A 19,951-nucleotide genomic window follows, 5' to 3' on the forward strand; every position below is an offset into this window, starting at 1 on the left:
AGAAAAACTGTACATAGATTTCCATTAATTTAATTCATTTCTTTGTTTTAAAATGTTTAAAATATTAATACTTTATTTCCAGGTTTAAATTCAATAGATTTTCAATGTGGACTCGTTTAACTTTTGGATGTTACATATATACAAATTTATAATAGACAAAAAACAAATATATAAATGCATATTTATATTGCTAATTAAAGTACACTAGTAGAATATGCTGAGAGAATTCAGACTTCTACTTAAACTTACATTTCTATGATGCAAAATTCTGAGCAAGTTATCAAAATGCTTCTAACCTGGACATGTCAAATGAATAAATAAGTAAATAAATAAATAAATAAATAAATATTCTTGCTTTTTTTTATATACAGTACATAATTATGTTTTTATCAAGTCAATGCATAATTCAAGGTTTAGTTGTAATTAAAAGGCAAGCATATGGTATGACATACTGGTATACTGAATCATTGCCTTGATTTCAGTTGTTTTGAAATGAGTATGTGATGTTTGCTTTAGCAAAAATGTTTCTACATTTTTATTAGAGTTGTCAATTGATTAAAAATGGGCTCCTCACTTATTTTTTGCTATCTGCTCTCAGTAAGCATGTATTGGTGATGCAGTTTTCCCTTATAAAACATGAAGGTTTTACTTCAAGCTTGAATGGCTCTCCAGTTATGGAATTTAAGGGAGATTGGCCCTCATTTATCAATCTTGCGTAGAAACGGGCGTATATATTGGCGTAAGATTATGCTTACACTCCTCTCATCGCCTGATTTATGAAGCTGTGCGTACCTTTGAAATTCTGGTGTACGCAATACCTGCCCTTGATAAATGCCGCGGCTGAAATCGATCGTCATTAGAATAACACGCCCCTATATATTCAAGTCTCCGCTTCCCCCACGCCCTCATTTTACGCCATGGACACACGGAAGACGGCAAAGAAGAGAAACTTCTTTGAGAAAGAGAAAGCGAAACCAGGGAAGTGGAAAGAACCAAAATTGATTTCTAGATTTTTATTATTAATGACGCTTATTGTTATTTAGAAGAAGAATGTCGTTATTATTATTTGTATTATTATTATTATTATTTAAAAGAAGAAGAATGGCATTTTTATTATTTTGTCAGTCTGAATTATTTTTTTGGTCATTGAAAGCCTTTCATTACTAAACCCAGTCCGTGCATACCTGCTGGGCCTAACCCTGGCCTAACCGTCGTTTCAAAGAATAGTACAACGGCGAGCGCGTCGAGTATAAACGCCTCGTCCGTTTGGGGAGGTGCGCGCGCAGTCTGCGGAGACTCGCGCTGCGGAGCCAGGCGAAAGTATAAACAAGGCTTGAAACGTCAGGTAAAGCGCACAGGCTCGCAACTTAAGGAATACATATGCCTACAATTCAAATGCTTTGGTAAAGTCACACAAATTAAACATTGAAGTCCATGTTGCACAAAAATAAACACTGAAGTTTATAATTACTATGTTTTTGTTTTTTTACAGTGGGTCATAATATATTATATCTTTTAGTTTGTCAGTGCGTTTTGTGGTGTTAGGAATTGTTTTTTTGCGCATTCCCGCACTCAAAACGTGCGTACACCACCTCCTGAGCTGGCGTAGGATTTGAGCGTGCCGTACGCCAACGTCCATATTGATAAATCTCAAAGTCAACGTGGTTTTGGGTGTACGCCAGGTGTACGCTGGAAATTTGGTGTACGTACTTTTGATAAATGAGGGCCATTGTGTGTATTTTTAGCATTTTATTTTAAATAATCACATTAAATTAATGTCAAATTGACAGCCTTAACTTTAATTTGATCCTTCAAACTATTTGACTATTACTGGGATACATGGCACAAAAAACGTATATTCCTATAGTGCATTTTATCAATATTAGTATTCAACACACATGCTGGTAATGCCTGAAAAAAAATGATGGTAACTAAACTGTCCTGAAAGCTCAATGACAATAAGATCCACTTCTAGTTTATTGGTATCGTCTCGAACGCAAGATATTCAGATTGACTAACTATAATTCCACAAATGGTTTACATGCATGCCCGATACAGCTGCTCTCTAACCAGTTAATCTGTATCTTTCTCTAGACTAATTTATCCAGGGACTTTTTAAGGGGCACTCACCCGCCCCGAATGAAGTCCACAAATGTGTACTCAGATTCCACTTTGAAGGACAAAAGTGTTACCTAGAGAGAATGAAAAAAAGAAAGAGAGAGGATAGATAATGGAAGTCATTATGAAAATAAATCAGAAGAGGAGAGCGCTTGACAGGTAATTCATTCACACGTACCGTGCCAGAGTTGACGTATTTCTTTTTCCGGCCTTTCTTCTTAGGATTCAGAACCTGAAAGAAACAAAAAGACACCCATCAAGCATGGCTGAAAGGAATATGACATATTACTGAAGTGTCCTCATATGTTTTGTTTTTTTTTCTTTTATGATTCATGAAACATTTTTGGCACTTTCATGAATACGGCCCACGTTGTTGTCCCATTACTTTTTAAGAGGCATTAGAGGAGCATGTTTAGAACTAATAGATATGTTAGATAAAATATTATCTAACAAAAAATGACCCTGACATGAAAAGTAGCTAGTTTTCAACACATTAAATGTCTGTATTCCTCCTCTTAGCCTGTCTTCACCTTTTTGGTTGTATCTAACAATGAAAATCCAGTAAAAATGAACAGTATGAAATGAATATATACATAAACAATTAAAAACAAAAAAATGCTTAATATTTCTCACTATTTTTGTTTTTTAAACCAGTCAAAATAACTAAAATGTGTTAAAGTGTTGTGTTTTGCCAGAACTCACAAATCAATTAATCAAAATGAATTTGTAAAAAATTATGTTTTTACCTCATAAACATTGAATTGGCTCTGTCCACGAGACAGCTCTCTATAGCTGGTTGTAAACTCGCCGATGAAGTCATGACTGAAGAAAAATGAAAGCGTTTACTCATCTGAGGAATATTTAATGAACATTGCATGAGCATGCAGAGAAGAAATTATTTTGGCTAATGAAAATTTGACTTGAGTTATTCTTGTTATGCAGGGTAATTTATGTGTTCGTAAACAGAATATTTACTACCCACAAGGGGAACACAAGCCATGAAGAACAACGTACCTTCCATCTCTGTCCCAGTCATAAACATCAATCTTCACTGTTCTGGAGAGATCACAAACAAAATCAAACCTCACAGCAAGTCAATATCTAAAATTAAGAGCAGACAGCCTGAATTTTCTCAAAAGGTCAGAGTATAACGGGAGCCTGGTGAGTCCACAAAGCCAGTCCAAAATAACACCAGCACTGGCCGCTGTCTCACTCCAGCTAACTGCTGGGATTATTCCCACTGCCACAGTGACACAGCTGCCTGTTTCCACAGCTCACGGAACCAGCGGTGCTTCGTTTCAACACCTCAGAGCTCAGTACACAAGTCTGAGGGATGCTTTAAAGGTGCAACAAAAAATATATTCCTCTCAAAAATCATACACTCCTATCAAATAAGGTCAAAGATTATTTAAATGTTGGGGACATTGATACAAAGGAACTGGCTCTCAGAATGCACCCAATAATCCAATGCATAAAATCAATACTGATCTTTACTCATATCATATATTTACTGTATTAGGGCTGTCAACATTATGCACAAACCAAAATTTAAATATGCTTAATGCTTTTTTTTCTAATTCTTATTCTTATGAAGACTTCAGATGAAGTAAGATCTGAATCAACATCCACCAATGCTACATTTTTCTATAAATCCTAATCATTTGTCAACAAACAAGTATTCCTCACTTCAATGAGCTCTTTCTTTCTGCCTTAAAATTAATACATTGTTTAAATTAATATATTATTGGCTAACTGTGTGATTTGTATATGTACATTTCTGAAATACATAACTTGGACACAGTCACCTCTGATAACAGATCACTCTAAATTGTAATGTAGACATGCATTTTCTGTAAAGCTGCTTTGAAACAATATGTATTGTGAAAAGCGCTATACAAATAAATGTGAATTGAATTGAAAATGTGAATTATTTTTCAACATTGTTAGTGCATTTATTTAACGTTCTGTTCAACATTGTTAGTGCATTTATTTAACGTTCTGTTCTGTGTGATTTCAACAATCTGTATTTCTCATTAAATGAAGAAAGACATTCTGTATGGATAATATATTTCTTAATCAAACCCAGATGAAAAGTTAAACTAAAGTAATAAAAGCATTCTTTGTGTGGTGAAACAAACAATTGATCCAAAAACGAGCAGAGGATCAATGCACATGAAAAAAAACATCTAAATGTCTATAAAGTGGAAAAACTATAAGGTTTTAGAATTTAATGCTTTCAGTTTTTTATGCAGTTGTATCTGAGTAAAGAGCACACAAATGACATATTATTAAAAAGGAACTAAATGTGTTGACTAGGAAAAACATTATGAGTTTTATTACAATGAATTTTTTAATTGACAGCCAAAATGTTTTTAAACAGGAATATTTACATGTTTAATGAAATGAGTGAATATTTAATAACCAGTATTTTATTTGGAATAACATGCATCAATTAGTAGTTCACAGAAAGACCGGGAACATGTATTAAGACAGGTCGATATTGTTTTCACATCATCTTAAAGCAGGGTTATACTCTTTGTCAAGGTTTTAAAGAGCCTCACCTGTCATAGTCTCCATTACAGAGAGCTCGCACTGGGATGGTGAAGGGCTGCCACACAGGGTTCAAAGTATTCTTTACCACCTCTGTTTTGTGACAGATAGTGAACCTACAAAAGAGACAAATCAAAAAGGAAATCTTATTTAAAGGCTTGCTATGACAGCTGTATGGTTTTCTTTGAAGGAATATGTTTGAAAATGAATACCAACAAACTACAGGGGAGCATCAATACAAGTGGTTAACATCAAGAGCAGCTCATGGTGGGCATGAAGAGCCTCTTGGGTTTCACAAAACTACCATCCATAACCCTCTGTTATCAGTCAATTGAGCTAACACTTAGGGATCATTTTGTGTTTTATGGGTTTTTATGTTAAGACTGAAAACATTAAGCTAATACCATGTACTAAGCTGGCATGAAATTATGAAGATACATTTTATAAAGATATAAAATTATGCATCCTGATAAAGTTCCCTTGGCCTTTGGAATTAAAATAGCCCCACATCATCACATAGCCTTCACCATACCTAGAGATTGGCATGGTTTTATTTCAGTTAGCCTAATAGCTGGTTTGATTTGCATTGAGAGATGATCTTATGGAAAGTACTCCATGCCAATCTCTAGGTATGGTGAAGGCTATGTGATGATGTGGGGCTATTTTAATTCCAAAGGCCAAGGGAACTTTATCAGGATGCATAGTATCCTGGATCCATGAAGTAACTGGCCTTTAAAAATAAAAATCTGCCTGCCTCTATGGGTATTTAACATAGGGGTGTCCAGACTTATGCACCCTGTATTTTAAGGAAGAACATTTATTTATTTACGATACATTATTCATTCACAAAGAAAATTGGTGTTCTTAAAGGTTGGATTTTTCCTATTTTTTTTAATTAAGGCATTAAGTTCAATTTCCAAAAGATGATTTTTTTATTCCTCTTTTTAGTCAACTTTAGCATGGGTGTCTAAACCTATGCATAGCACTGTAACTGTCAATGACAACAACAAAAAAACTTTTTACCTGATATGACCCTTACAATGACTTTTGTTAGTGTAATATAATGTAGTTGTCTGGCTGATCATTTTTACGGGAATGGCCATAACCAGGGTTCTGGGGTATTTTGTCAACCTTTTATGTGTACCTTTTAATTGGGTTAACTCTCTCCATTCTGTCTGTTTTGGGGGGATAGACTATCTAAGTAATTTTATTATTTGATTATTATGCATGCAACAATACTTATTACTGTAATAATTTTCATTAACAATCATTTCTATACGCATGATAAGTAATAAGAACATTTTCTTAGCATGAGTTCGTGAAAGGTTAACTACTAAACTGAATGAAATACCATAGCCTTCTTCATGGCCAGTGTTTGCATATTTGGCACATTTCATTCTGTAATATACTAATCTACAGATCTGTGTACTGTTGTTATTATTCTACTGTTTAGATACCGTTTCTTACAGACAATGTCATGATCAAGTTTTAGTTTGGAATAAGAAAAATGTACAGAGGTCTGGACCTCGGTGACCTCTTAGCTTGCAAGGGTCATGGCTAGGGTCAAACTTCACCGCTGGCAAAATAGGCTTCCAATAAAACTTGGCTGCCTATACAGTATAAAGTCGAAATCGGTGCTACCTGACTAGAGAAAACAGAGGGGAAAAGGCCGTTGGCTTCCCTTTGGGCCAAATAGTTAGGGAAAACTTAATGCACTGGTTATGCTGCAGTCGAAGGCCACTCCCACCAGTCTGCCATGGATACACTTACAAGAGTCAAATACCGCCTTGCTCTAGTAGGAAATACTTCTTTGCAAAGTGAGTTACTTTTGGTTTCCAGTGAAGGATGCGTAAAGTTATAAGTAGTGGCTAAAGGCTGCAAAGAATCATAAATATTGAGAGAATACCGATAAAGAAAATCTGAAAAACATCTGTGTTTGTAGTCAACATTTCAAACTGGATGACCATGGACACAGTGTTTTAGGCCAAACGGGGGTGGAAAACTGACACACAAAAAACACTGCCATTCAGTCAGTTCTGCCCAAAGCAAAATGCCATCCGGTACAGGTAAGAAAGCTGTTGCCATAGTGTTCCATTTTTACCATAATGCTGTTTAAAGAGTAGACATAGTATGATAAAGTTTTCAGTGATAATCCAACACTTGCAATAAAACTACACTTGCAATTTGTACTATTAATAACCCTCTGTTGATCCGACAGTGGGCGGGGATACAAAAATGTGGAAGCATAATCCGTAGTTTTCACGAAAAGCCCTGGAGCTGGACAAATTAATGTATTTCTTGGTCCAGGTAACACAGAGAACGAGTAAACATTGTTCTTTTACATTATTATCGACATTGTAACAATACAAAGTGGGTTAAAAAATGGTTACACTTTATACTTTAGTTTTTATCATACCTGATAAGGGCACATTGTTAAGATGATGTTCATTAGTAATAGGAAGCACACTAAATACTCCTTTAGGCACTCATACTCACGTGCCATCTTCATTGCTGCGGTAAAACACCAGGAAGGGGTCGGACTTCCCGAAGAAATCCTTTTTATCCAACTTGTTAGCACAGAGTTGCATGGTTGCAATGTCCTGTTATAAAAAAACTTTGATTACTTTGGGATGGATGGGAATAGAATATTCCTAGAGCTACCAAAAACAAACAAGATGCACAAACAAGCAAACAAAGCACATGCACTCCTGACTCTGAGTCTTCGAGACTGGCACTATTATATCCAACAATGCATTTTAATTGCTGGCCTCAGTTAACATCTCTCCAGAGCAGGAGTTCAGGACACAACAAAGGCAAAATACTAGGACAAGAAATCATTTCCACAGAGAGGACACACTTGTGTTAGAGGAGAACAGCAATTTATTCATACATATTAATGCTGAGCGGAGGTCTCCAGTGTTTAGCTATTTATTGGTGCTGTTCTCTTCAGAATACCAGATCTCTGGGGAGACCCTCAAGACCAGGAGGGAAGTCACACATGCAACAGATTTAATTGGATCTTGATAGAGAGAGAGAGAGAGAGAGAGAGAGAGAGAGAGAGAGAGAGAGAGAGAGAGAGAGAGAGAGAGAGAGAGAGAGAGAGAGAGAGAGAGAGAGAGAGAGAGAGTGTCTAGGGAGAACTCGAGGAACTACGGTCGGTCTGTGTGACACACTGGACAGACAGCTCTCATCTGCCTTTTAAAACGGTCCGTCCCTCTTGGGGAGGAAGAAGCTGTATTTGAGGTGAACTGTCACGGCTTTCTGCCAAACACTCCCTGTAGCTACATACTATTACAAGGACACAGAGGGACGAAATTGTATATATATACATAATTTGTGCCATCTGAAATGAGATTTATGTGGTTTTATGGACTGGCCCAAGGCACTAACAGCCAAATTGTGAGTGGAATGACTGAAAAGAGATGGACAGGGTATTAACATGGATGGGACAAAATAGTGAGCCAAATGCTGCACTTGGCATGATTTTGCGGTCTTGCATTGATCGTCGTAAATCTTCAAGGGTGGAGGATTAAATGTGTCCAGGTCACATTTCAACCTGATATCTCCTTTCTTTCTTTTTTTAAATTCTTTTTATAAAGAAAATAAAGATAAGAAATGTTTCTTGAGCAGCAAATCAGCATATAAAAATTATTTCTCCAGTCTTCAGTGTCACATGATCCTTCAGAAATCATCTTTATATGCTGATTTGCTGCTCAATAAACATTTCTTCTTATTATCAATGTTGAAAACAGTTGTGCTGCTTAATATTTGTTTGTGGAAACCGTAATGTATATATTTTTTAGGATTCTTCAATGAATAGAAAGTTCAAAAGAACAGCAAATATTTGAAATAGAAATCTTTTGTAAACTTATAAATGTATTTAATGTAATTTAATGCATCCTTGCAGAAATCTTACTGACCCCAAACAGTATAAACTGTATATATATATGATCATTCTAATTTCTGTAAAAACATATATTTACTGTATTTTTATTTAAAATTAACATACAGTAAAATTTTATTTTATTTTATTTATTTTGCATAGTACTAATGTGAATTTGATGCACTTTAAGTAAATTAAAGTGCAACAGTTCTCCCATTATGTATGAATACTTTAATATATGACAAAAAATATCATCTATTATTTTTTTAAATATTTATTTTAGTTTAGTTTATTTTAGTTTAGTTTAGTTTAGTTTAGTTTAGTTTAGTTTAGTTTAGTTTAGTTTAGATTTTGCATTGCAGTAATGTGAATTGGGGAAGGAAATCTGCTAATTACCATAAACATTTTGTAATGCAAAACAAATCTTAATGGTACTACAAGCTTTCTTTCCATTAAACATCCACAATGGATTACCTTGAAAATCTAGATATTATTTTGCTTTTTCTGTCTCTCAGTACCTAACATAGCACAAAAAAAAGGCACTTCACCTCTGATATTTAAATACAATGCTTTAGGCATTCAGCTTGATGAAAGATAGTAGACAATGTGTGTGTGTGCATGTGTGTCAGTTTTGTACTGACCCGGCAATTGCTGAGTTCCTCAGCTGTGAAGATAATGTTCCCGCATTTCTTCCCTGGAATGCCCCTGAGAAAAGATAGATAAATGCTTTTAAACTTTCAATAAAATGTGGGCTAACGTTTTAAAGACAAGAGTTCAAGTAAAACCCTCGTGAAGACTGGCAGAGTTATAAGCACTCTGCGAGCCCACTCAAAATCAGGACAAATAAGACGACTCCATTTTTGTGTGCTTTTCACAGAGTTGCTGGAGCGTTTTTTGCTGCTAAGAGCTTTCTGCAGAACAATTCGATTGCACTGGCGGTAATGGTGGGCCACTTCAGGCGCTGAATAGCCCACATCGAACCTCTGAAAAGAACATGATTCACCTGAAAAGAGGGAAAGTGTAGGGAATGAGGGGGAAAGGTGATGAGGGTTAGCTAGAAAAAAAAAAGATTAAAGGCTGAGGGTGAGGACTGAAAGACTGAGGGAAAGGAGAGAGATTCTGTGAGGGAAAGTGATGGAACAATATAAACACAAAGACAGACACTGTACGCACATTGATTTTGGATCTTAATACATGAAGTTCAAAAACGAATTAATTTAAACTGAAATACTTCTGAGTGAAAGAGGATATTTAATGAAAAAAATAGAGATTTAATCTATAAATTGACTGGTTTGTGAAAACTAAGTAATGAAACATAAATGGGTTTGGTGATGTTGACTGAAGAGGAAAGTCATTTCAGAGGTAGAGAAAGTTATTATATGAAAGACATTGACTCTGATGAAAGACATTTTTTTCTTTAGAATAGCATGCAGCGATGAATCGTTCAAAATTATCAATAGGGTCAATTTTGATTTCATGCTGACAAAAACGATCCAATAGCATATACTTTAGTCTGGGTAGTCTACAGTATATTTGTCATAAAATTATAAAAGGAGATGATTGAATCCAGCTCCAAAGATCTGTCTCCATGGCCACAGAGACTCTTTCATCAATTTAAAAAAACCCATTCTGTGGTCTCATGTCATCTTTGCATTTAATTGGCTAAAACGGGCTTCCCATGGGAACAAATACCACTGCAACAGTTAGTGGCAGGTTAGTCTGATACTTTAATACAGCCTTTGACCCTCTATCTCTTGCATAAACTCACAATGGTAAGCACACATTGACCTCCTGACCACCCGCAGGGAAGAAATCCAGTTAAAGCTCAATGATGCCAAATAGAAATTTCGACTGAAGGACATTTTAGACAGGCAAGCGTCCCACCACGCCTCTCATCTCCCCCCTCCTGAGACACATGTCAGATCCAGACATGCAGGTAAGACTCAGTGAGGCGGATCTGCCATGGAGAAGGCTAGAGGTGGCATGGAGGCTGAAAATGACTCTTGCAGTGGGAAGTGTTTTATCAAGTTATCTCCAGTTGGCTGAGCTGTAATGAATGCAATTATATAATAGTTTTTAAAAATACATTGCTATATATTACTTTCTTGAAAATTTAACAGTGCATTGTGAAGAAATAAAAAAAAAAGAACACCAAGACTGCAACTCTAAAAAAAAGGGTGCCTTTTGTTTCCCTAATTAATGTGCAAGTAATATTGCCAGCAGCCATATCACCCTGAAGCCCAAGACTGGTTGCACACTGAAGCTAAGCAGGACTGAGCCTGGTCAGTACCTGGATGGGAGACTCCTGGGAAAACTAGGTTGCTGTTGGAAGAGGTGTTAGTGAGGCCAGCAGGGGGCGCTCACCCTGTGGTCTGTGTGGGTCCTAACGCCCCAGTATAGTGACGGGGACACTATACTGTCATAAAGCACCGTCCTTCGGATGAGATGTTAAACCGAGGTCCTGACTCTCTGTGGTCACAAAAAATCCCAGGATGTCTTTCGAAAGAGTAGGGGAGTAACCCCGGCATCCTGGCCAAATTTGCCCAGTGGCCTCCTAATCATCCCCATATACTGATTGGCTTCATCACTGTCTATATACACTGTCACGTATATATATCTTTCGGTGGCAGAGGACTGTAAAACTGTAAAACACTATTACGATCAACCATGTTACTTTTGGAAAAGCATTATCACAACAAATAGAAAATACATTTCGAAAGTGGTTTCAAAATGGAACAGCTTCATAAAATGACCCAAGATCACAAATGCAACATCCAAAGTAGAGAATAAACAATACAGGACTGAAAAAACACAAGCTACTTAGGGGAGTTTGGGAGTCCAAGGACACCACTAGAGGATTTTTTGCTGCACAAGTACAAAGACTAAGTAGGAGAGGGTTCAGCTTGTCTGAAGAGTTCACGTCTTGCCCCAGGCATCAAATCATCATGCTCAAGGTCACACGTGGCTCATCATAACCGTAGACTCTCTCATTACTCAGTACCAACCAATGTATAACTCAAGACAGCTGTCAGTGTCACTAACTCTGCATTCAATTTCCTGCTGCTATGGAAACAACTTATAAAGGTGAGCCGAGGAGGTTTTCAATCCCAACTTCTGCTGCGAAACAGGGCTTCATCACTGCTACCGAACACAAGAGAACAGGAAGTGCCACTAGTGTAAGTATACTGGAGCCTACAGAGAGGAAAAGAATGAGAGATAAAAATAAAATAAAAACGAAATAAAACTGATTGACAGGAGGGAAATGAATAAGGGAATAAATTAATAACATTTAATGAATGACATTTAACATTTCACGAAGAAATGTCTTTGTATTAAGAGTTATTGCACTCAAATACCTTGCTTTCATTTAAACCACATTGTGGAATGAAACTATTCATGGTCACAGGCGAAGAATACACTCTTTTCCAGCTGGGCTGTCACCTCTCTAACACAGCATATCTGACAGACAGAACAATAGCATCTCAAGATTTTATCGGAGAGCTTCAAACTCCCCACCACCCCCCATTTTACTGTGTCAGTGCCAAAAACATCCTCCCTGCATGTTTAATCAGAGTCCTCGGCAGACAGGATAAATCCGGGCGCCATTAGAACCGAGTCCCTCTTACAGGACACAGACATCCAACACTGCTGTATCTATGTCACAAACGCATCTTAAAAAGCACTTAAAAATATCATTCCAGTTCAAATTTGTTATTCAAATTAGTAATAGCTGACAAACATGAAACTGTACCCACATATCAATTGTATTCACATTTTACATCAATATACCAAGTGACATTGTTTGGCAACAATAAATAGTCTACAGATAGATAGTCCGACAGCCCCATTGGCTTCAAGCTAGCTACCTAAGCATCCCCTTACTCCTTTTCAATAATTATTATTAATATAGTTATAAATTATTAAATATATATTATATTGTTTATTATTACTATTAAATATGTATATAAGTATTATATTAAAAGTTCCTAATTACGTTTTGGAGGTGTCCTACAATAGGTTTACATGCATCCAAGGTAAAAAAAAAAAAAAAAACTTTAATTTTCTCATTATGCATTTGCAGCATCACCTCTTTTCTCACAGTGCCAATGGTTCGATCAAGAATTTTCCGAGAGCTCTGCTCTGATTGTCAGTCGGTTGTCATTGGTTTACTCTGATTAGTCAGATGGCCCAATCTGTTGTGACTGGTCAGATGGCCAAGACTGTTGTGATTAGTCTAATCTGATTGGTCAGATGACATAGTCCATTGTGATTGGTCTACTGCTTACAGTGTGTGTGTCAGAAATCAAACTCCCATATTCTGAATTTCAGCTCCAGATGTTTTCTCAGCACTTGTGCACACAGTGCTATGAACAGTAACAATGGTGTGACTCCTTATCCTTTGGAAGTGCATGCAAAGTGGATTTGCTTCCACAGCGCAGAAAACAACATCTTCTCGACATGCTGACAACACAAACTAAATGGTATCATAAATTATACTTTAACTAGATTTTTACATTTTCTACGTAAAATTTGACTGTGCTTACTCATGTTAAATTCGCCACCACAATGGCTTGAACTCGCTCCCACAGTGTTTGGAACGGTTTCTTTGTTGCTAAATGGTTGCTATGTGGTCCAAGTCAAAAGAGCAAGATTACGATATTCTGGTCTCTAGATAGACGCAACTGGAGTATTGGATTTTTCTCTATTTTATCATTAAACAGTAAATATAAGTTACTTAGAAAAGTAATAAAACACCTCTCGATAACAAGCTCAACAATCTAAACTCTCATTTATGGCACAAACAGTACAGCACAACTTCTAATACTTACATTTATTGGTTTGTTCATAAAGCATATACCGTTAATTATTAACTGAACATCAGTGTATTTTATCATATTGCTGTTGTCGCTTCGTGTCATGAATAAAAATGGCCCTCAACTGTAAAAAAAACAAAAAAAACAGTACAATGCACAGCCTCTTGGGGCTTTATTACTTTAATTTGTCATACAGCTCTTCAACGGGCATGTAAATGTGACAAAATCATGCAGCTAAGCTTTGTTGTTCATGTACATAAAATGGTATCATCAATATAATGGTGCCTCATAAAGGTGAATTACATGAATTTTAAAATACTCAAGCTTCTAAAAATACAGTTCGAGAGACGAGCACGTTGTGTTGCTGAAGTACGCTGCAGGTTCAGCCGTGGGAACAGACTGTAGAGAATGAGTAAGCCGGCCAATTAGGCAATGATGGTGGGGATTTAGTGAGCATGCATTAACTGATCTCACTGTAGGAGAGATACTGTTCGGTCAGGGCAGGTTAATAGCTGTCAAAAATGCCCTGCTCCAAACAGCACTCAAAACACAGATTGTAGAAGTGCATATCACAGCAATTAAGCAGCAGATAAATGCCTGTCGGAAAGGAAGTATTGTAGCGAAATGCAAATATATTCTGTATCTGAAGTGCCGGATCCAGATAAGGACGGTGATCATGTGACCGTTAACTCGATTATGCATTATAAATTTTAAAGGCCACACTGTGTTTGCAGGTCTCTGGCTTACGGACTCGGCGCACACACATCTGGCGCAGGAGTCGGGAACTGTGCTTAAGTTCTAAGCCCATGGTTCCCTGACTGAGCCCTCCTAATAAGCCAGAGATTCATTTGAAGGTCAAAACAGCTGTGTGCACAGATAAAAAGATCTTGAGATACGCTTAACCTCACCCACTAAAATAGCATCACCAGAATACAATGTAAACAGAGATATTCATGTGCTTTTGGACTTTTTTAACTTATATGGGGATTTCAACCGGAAATGCAAATTCTGTCATGCATTTCTTTCTTCTGCAGAAAAGATTTTGAACTGTTTTTTTCATTGTACCTAAAAAAAAAAAAAGAAATCTTCTACATATAATACATATACAAGTTTAGACTGACATGGGGTTGAGTACATTACAGAATGTTCATGTTTGGATGAGCAATCCCTTTAAGCCGCTAAAAATATGAGGAAATTGATCTTGGTGCACCAAGTTTGAATATGCAAATAAGATTTGAGCAAAAGTAGAGAGGAATATTTTTGGGGAGTGACGACTTTGTGTGACTTTGAATATACAGTAGTGCACAAATTACATGGGCTATTCTTAGAGGGTGGATAATTCAAGACAAAATTGTCATTTTTAAAGGGACACTTCACCCATTTGCATTAAGCTTTGTATCGTTAGAAACCCAGTCATATTTTTGAATGATTGTGCATTATTCCCTAATTTTCCTCTGAGACGGGAGAAATACGGATTTTAGTGTTGCAGTTCCTGCTTATAATGATGTAAAAATCGTCATTTTGCGTCATTCTGAGCAGGAAGTCCCATATCTTTGTAGAGGGGTTGAGACTACAAACACTCGTTCCTTATTTTTCCAGGGGGTGGGACCCACTCACGCTACAGACCTATTACAGATCAGTGGGTGGGACTTCACTTGCAGAAACTAAAAGCAATATCCGCCATCTTGTTTGGAAGCTAAGCTAACAGGCGCTGTGGAGCCAGATGTGAAGTTATGACACTGGCGGAAGGTACTCAATACGAAATGGAAGAAGAGGATTTCGAAAGTCTGATGCTCGAATCAAATGTTCGTGGCTTTATCTGATTCTGATTTTATTATCTGGAGGCAGAAGACCTGCCTGTCACGGACGCGCACACTTGCGGACTGAACATCCCGGTACCATACAATAATTCACCATTTCGAAAGAAATACAAACGAGGAGTAATTCACTAATGAGTTCGCCAACTAACTAGAAATTTTGTGTGAAATGAATTTCAAGCTCTGATGATAGCTAGCCTTGTAGACGGAAGAGTGATTTCTCTGATAGGCGGATACCTCATAGGCGGTGTTCTGGATTAGTGGGAGTGGCTTGCAGAGCTGTGCAATGTGGTGCATTGTGGGAGTTGTTGTCTTCCATACAAATGCGCCCTAAAGTTACTTTCTGTCTTTCCTCAGTCAAGAAGGCACCAAATTCGAAATTTATGTCACATTTCGACTACATATATGACCCACAATAAAGATGAATGTTCCCACGGGTGAAATGCTCCTTTAAGTGAACTATTTATTTACTCTCAGTTATTGGTAGCACTTTACAATGAGGTCATTTGTTAACATTAGTTCATGCATTAGTTAACATGAACTGACTATGAGCAATATATTTTATACAGCATTACTGAACTTTTAACTTAACTAAACTTTAGATTTTTGATCGATATTTTCACTACAGAACAGATGTCTCTAGGTGTCAAAGTGTGTAGAGTACCAAAAATATAATTGTTTTCCGCGCAAAAATCCATTTCAGCTACTGATGTCTGTGATAGCCATCATCAGTACACCGACTGTGGTGTGTTTGGCAGTTTATCTGGACACACTTATACATCTCAGTGTAAGCCTGTGACAGCGCTGCTACTATGATGAATGTCTCCAACACTGAGGGTATTTTCACAGAAAATGTCATGCTTTCTTTTTAGCTAATTAGAACCTCAGTTTGAGTATGAAATAGATTGATCGAGTGTGTATAAAAACACATGGGCGTAACATTTGGTAATTTGTTTTTCAGCAGTGACCAATGACAAATTACCCACCTTCTGATGGGGTAATTCTTCCTACCTGCGTGGCGAGACATATTTTTGGAGCTTATTTGAAATATTTTCAATACTCATACATAGCAAATAGATTGCATTCTGCGACAATTTAAAGCCCTGAGCCGAAATATTGACACCCAGTCCTGTTATTGTACACCATTTTACATTCTCTCCTCTCAAATATTCCTGGACCAAAACCAGGTTGTCTATAAATATTTTGCTCAGCCTGACAGTATATGGCTCTCTTCTATCCACGCACATTTTCTCCACAAATCCACCACGCTCACATGTGGAAATGAGGCCGGAGAAAAATCAAGCCCGAAGGGCCCTGAATGTGTGGCGGAACCTCAAATCCCCATCTCTGAGCATCCCGTGGCATCTCTTATCCTTAGGACTCCCTTGGCCTTATCTTGCGAAAACAGAGGGAATTAGATGTATTTGCCCAAATGCAGTGCTATGTAATTGAAAAGCCACTAGTCTTGGTGGGTTGCCATAGAAACCAGCAGGTAATAGAGTAGTACCTCTTCCTCCACACTTCCACCCCAGTGTGTTACAGTATCTGCCCACTAGCTCTTTAGAGAGACGGGCTGACCTACTAAAATATGCCTATTGCCGCCAACCTTTTTCCTAATCCGCTGCTCGCCGCTTGCACAGCACAGCAGAAAGCGTGACATAAAGGCCAAAAGGAGATGGTCCATTTAGTGTTTTTTGCCCCATGCCGTGTCACCATCAGACGCATTTGCAAAAAGCTTGCTGTCTACCATGCTGTGATACAGAGCCGTTCTTCGAGGAAAAAAATCAGCTGTTAGAGAGGACTTACAAACTATTTTTCATGTCATTCAGGGGTTTAGTCACACAGTCTAGCCATATCTTCAATATTTTTTATTTTGCTTGTTAAAGTGGCTTAAAAAAAAGCTTATATTCCGATTATTAAGGAAAGGCATGTGAATTTCACATGTGAACACACTAATCACGTGTTTTGCTTCATATGTCATCCATTATTGTTGTTAACTAAAATTAAAACTTATATTAAAACCTAAACTTTGAGTATAAACTATAAGTTGAAATACTAAAATTACTTAAACTAATACTGAAATAATATTAAATAAAAAAATTAAAATCAAATTAAAATAAAAACTGCAAATCTAAAAATAAAATCCAATTTAAAATATTAATAAATATTATAATAGTTTATAAATAATGCAAAAATAACTATGATTTCATCAAATTCTGGATGTATGAATAGTTTAAAACCTTAAATTATGTGATTGTTATATTCTTAAAAAAAGGTAAATGTTAAATAGACAGATTTTAGTGTGTGTGTGTGTGTGTGTGTGTGTGTGTGTGTGTGTCTGACAGGGTTGATACATTTATATTTACCATAATTTAAAAAAAAATCTATATTATTTTGACAGTTAAAAAAATTAACAAAAAATAAAATAAAAAATAAAACCTAATTTAAACTATCAATAAATACTAAGTATATAAATGATGCTAAAATGACTGCATTTGAGGATTTTCTGAAAATTGCATGTAATTCACAAAATCATATATGATTCTGTAAAAATTCATGCGGTTCTTCCGTAAGGCCAAATGCAAGCGCAAATCCCTTTGAAGGCATCATCCAGACATCCTATTCTGTGCTGCTGAAATAGATCATTGATGTGACCCAGATATGCTGGACAGTGGCAGCCTGTATCTTAGCATTAAAATGCCACAGTCTCTAGATACAGAGTGTCATCCTTCCTCAAGTCGTAGCTTAATTAGTTTCCCTTTTTAACCCCCCGCCAAAGCTTCGGGATCTATTCGTACGCAGAACTGATCTGGATTGATATAGAAAGTTCGCTTTTGAGAGACCCCAAACAAGCACCTCGACCGCGGTTAAAAGCATCGATTTTCGAAGTGCCGTCAAAGAGCTGGAGACCGTAAAAGGATTTTGATCCACAAGCTGCTCGAAAAAGATCAATTGATCAAGCCTTTTCTCTTATAATCATGGTGAGAGCACTTGCTATATAAATGAGCTCAGCTGGACCATGTAGGCTAGATGAACTTATGTCTTCCATGTGGTTAAATCCGTGGCCTGAATAGAGACCCAATAGGATTTGGAGAATTTTTCAGTACTGTTTCCATGGTACTATTTCTTCTTCAACGTCGTATCAAATAATCAAAGACTTACGAAAGCACCCGCTCGAGTCTTGACCCAGTGGACCCAATAATCTCTCCTAGAGTGCAGAAAGTCTGGCCGAGGAAGGACTGTGAGAGACAAAACAATGAAGGTACATCACAGTTATGTGGGTTCCCTGCTCCACAGTCACAAATCAGCAGTGACAGTCCTGTCTGGAAAATCTCAGAAAGATGGTATGAGGACTCACCTTGGATACTGTATGTCACTGAGTATAAAGACAGGTGAGGCCTGGCTGATGAAACTCTAAGCAATGGAAGGGGTGAATCAATGACATGGAAATGCATACAAAAAAGCGAGCAAAAAAAACAAAAAAAACAGGACGAGACTTTGAGAACTACGACAGACTGTTTTTCATGCAGTTTTAAAGGACACAGAGGGTCTGGGCTTTGAACATGACAACACTTTTTTCTTTTTAAAAGAATGAGAACTGAAAAACAAATCACATTCCCTTTGTAACTATTTCTGACATGACGGAAAACAAGCAATGGATAAATTACACTCATTTACAGCTTGTACCTTCTGTTATCCATATCCATCGTAGCAGGAAAGAGATCAAATCAACAGAGTAAAACTAGCAGGCATTGCATCGTGGTTCTTGTCTATTCATTAGAATGCAGGAAACGGCATGTGAGACATTAAAGTTTGCTTACATGTTTTGAGATGTTTGAGCTTCTTGAATCCACATTGTATCTGTGTCAAATAAGCAAAAGATTGAAAATGAACTGGAAGATCATTTCTAAGTATATTATCAAGGGATTTGTTTTTCCGAAACTAAGGGCAGAAAAGTTCCGTCATCCACTTACACGTCAAACCGAAGGTTCTGCTTTTCTTCGAAGAAGTAATCCAAGACAAACTTCCTTACAAAGTCTGGGTTGAGAGTGTTGTCAATCACTTCTGTTCGGCCAGACTAAACAAGAATAAAAGATGCATCATTAGCTAAAAAAAATGCCATGGCAAGATAATGAAACAACATCTTTAGAATCAAACTACTGTAATATTGCAAAGTATTGTCTATCTATCTAAAAAAAAAAATAATAAAAAAAAAAAAAAAATAATTAGGTACAACAGGCCTTTAAGTCATTTTTACCACCCAAAAATATTAGTGAAAGAACATGCTTAATCTTGTCAGAAGGTCAAAGAAAATATCCTCATGTTTATTTTTTTGTGCAATATTTCTAACCCTGTTGCCAAAATGCCAATATAAATGCAGTTTAAAACCCTGAATTGTGTCATTTTGTTATATTATTAGAAAAAGTAAATGTTTAAAGAGTACCTATTTTATGATGATTAAAAAAAACACAGAATGGCTTAAAGGGTTGATACATTTTAAGAATATCTTATTTTGAAAAAAATTCTTGTTTACATTAAAGAAGAATATATATTTTGCCATTTATAAACACCACTATTCCTCCATTGAAACATGATGGTTGAGATGAATAGAACAGAAAACCGTAAATGAAGTTGATATTATTCACTCATCTGCATGTAAAATCTGCACAGAAGGAATCACTGATGTGCCAAAGCACAATAACAGTTGCTATGATCATATTTTCATGATCAGAAGCAAAATCAGCCCTCAGACTTCCCTTCTCTCCGCA

The 19,951-nt window shown here is 36.7% G+C and overlaps 1 protein-coding gene across 1 annotated transcript in view; it reads right to left on the minus strand.

The window, feature by feature from the left end:
* Positions 1 to 19,951, minus strand: part of cpne9 (copine family member IX) — a 43,042-nt gene that overhangs the window by 11,584 nt on the left and 11,507 nt on the right. Inside the window, exons 4-13 of the mRNA XM_084098730.1 lie at positions 19,157 to 19,260; positions 19,004 to 19,043; positions 18,345 to 18,421; positions 9,193 to 9,256; positions 7,165 to 7,268; positions 4,680 to 4,784; positions 3,133 to 3,174; positions 2,865 to 2,940; positions 2,297 to 2,350; positions 2,131 to 2,192 (exon numbers count right to left, since the gene is read on the minus strand). Coding sequence (XP_083954856.1) covers positions 2,131 to 2,192; positions 2,297 to 2,350; positions 2,865 to 2,940; positions 3,133 to 3,174; positions 4,680 to 4,784; positions 7,165 to 7,268; positions 9,193 to 9,256; positions 18,345 to 18,421; positions 19,004 to 19,043; positions 19,157 to 19,260 — 728 coding nt within the window. The remainder of the gene's footprint in view (positions 1 to 2,130; positions 2,193 to 2,296; positions 2,351 to 2,864; positions 2,941 to 3,132; positions 3,175 to 4,679; positions 4,785 to 7,164; positions 7,269 to 9,192; positions 9,257 to 18,344; positions 18,422 to 19,003; positions 19,044 to 19,156; positions 19,261 to 19,951) is intronic.

This window comes from Abramis brama (genome assembly GCF_963993115.1).
Source record: "Abramis brama genome assembly, chromosome: 22".
Classification (NCBI taxonomy): domain Eukaryota; kingdom Metazoa; phylum Chordata; class Actinopteri; order Cypriniformes; family Leuciscidae; genus Abramis; species Abramis brama.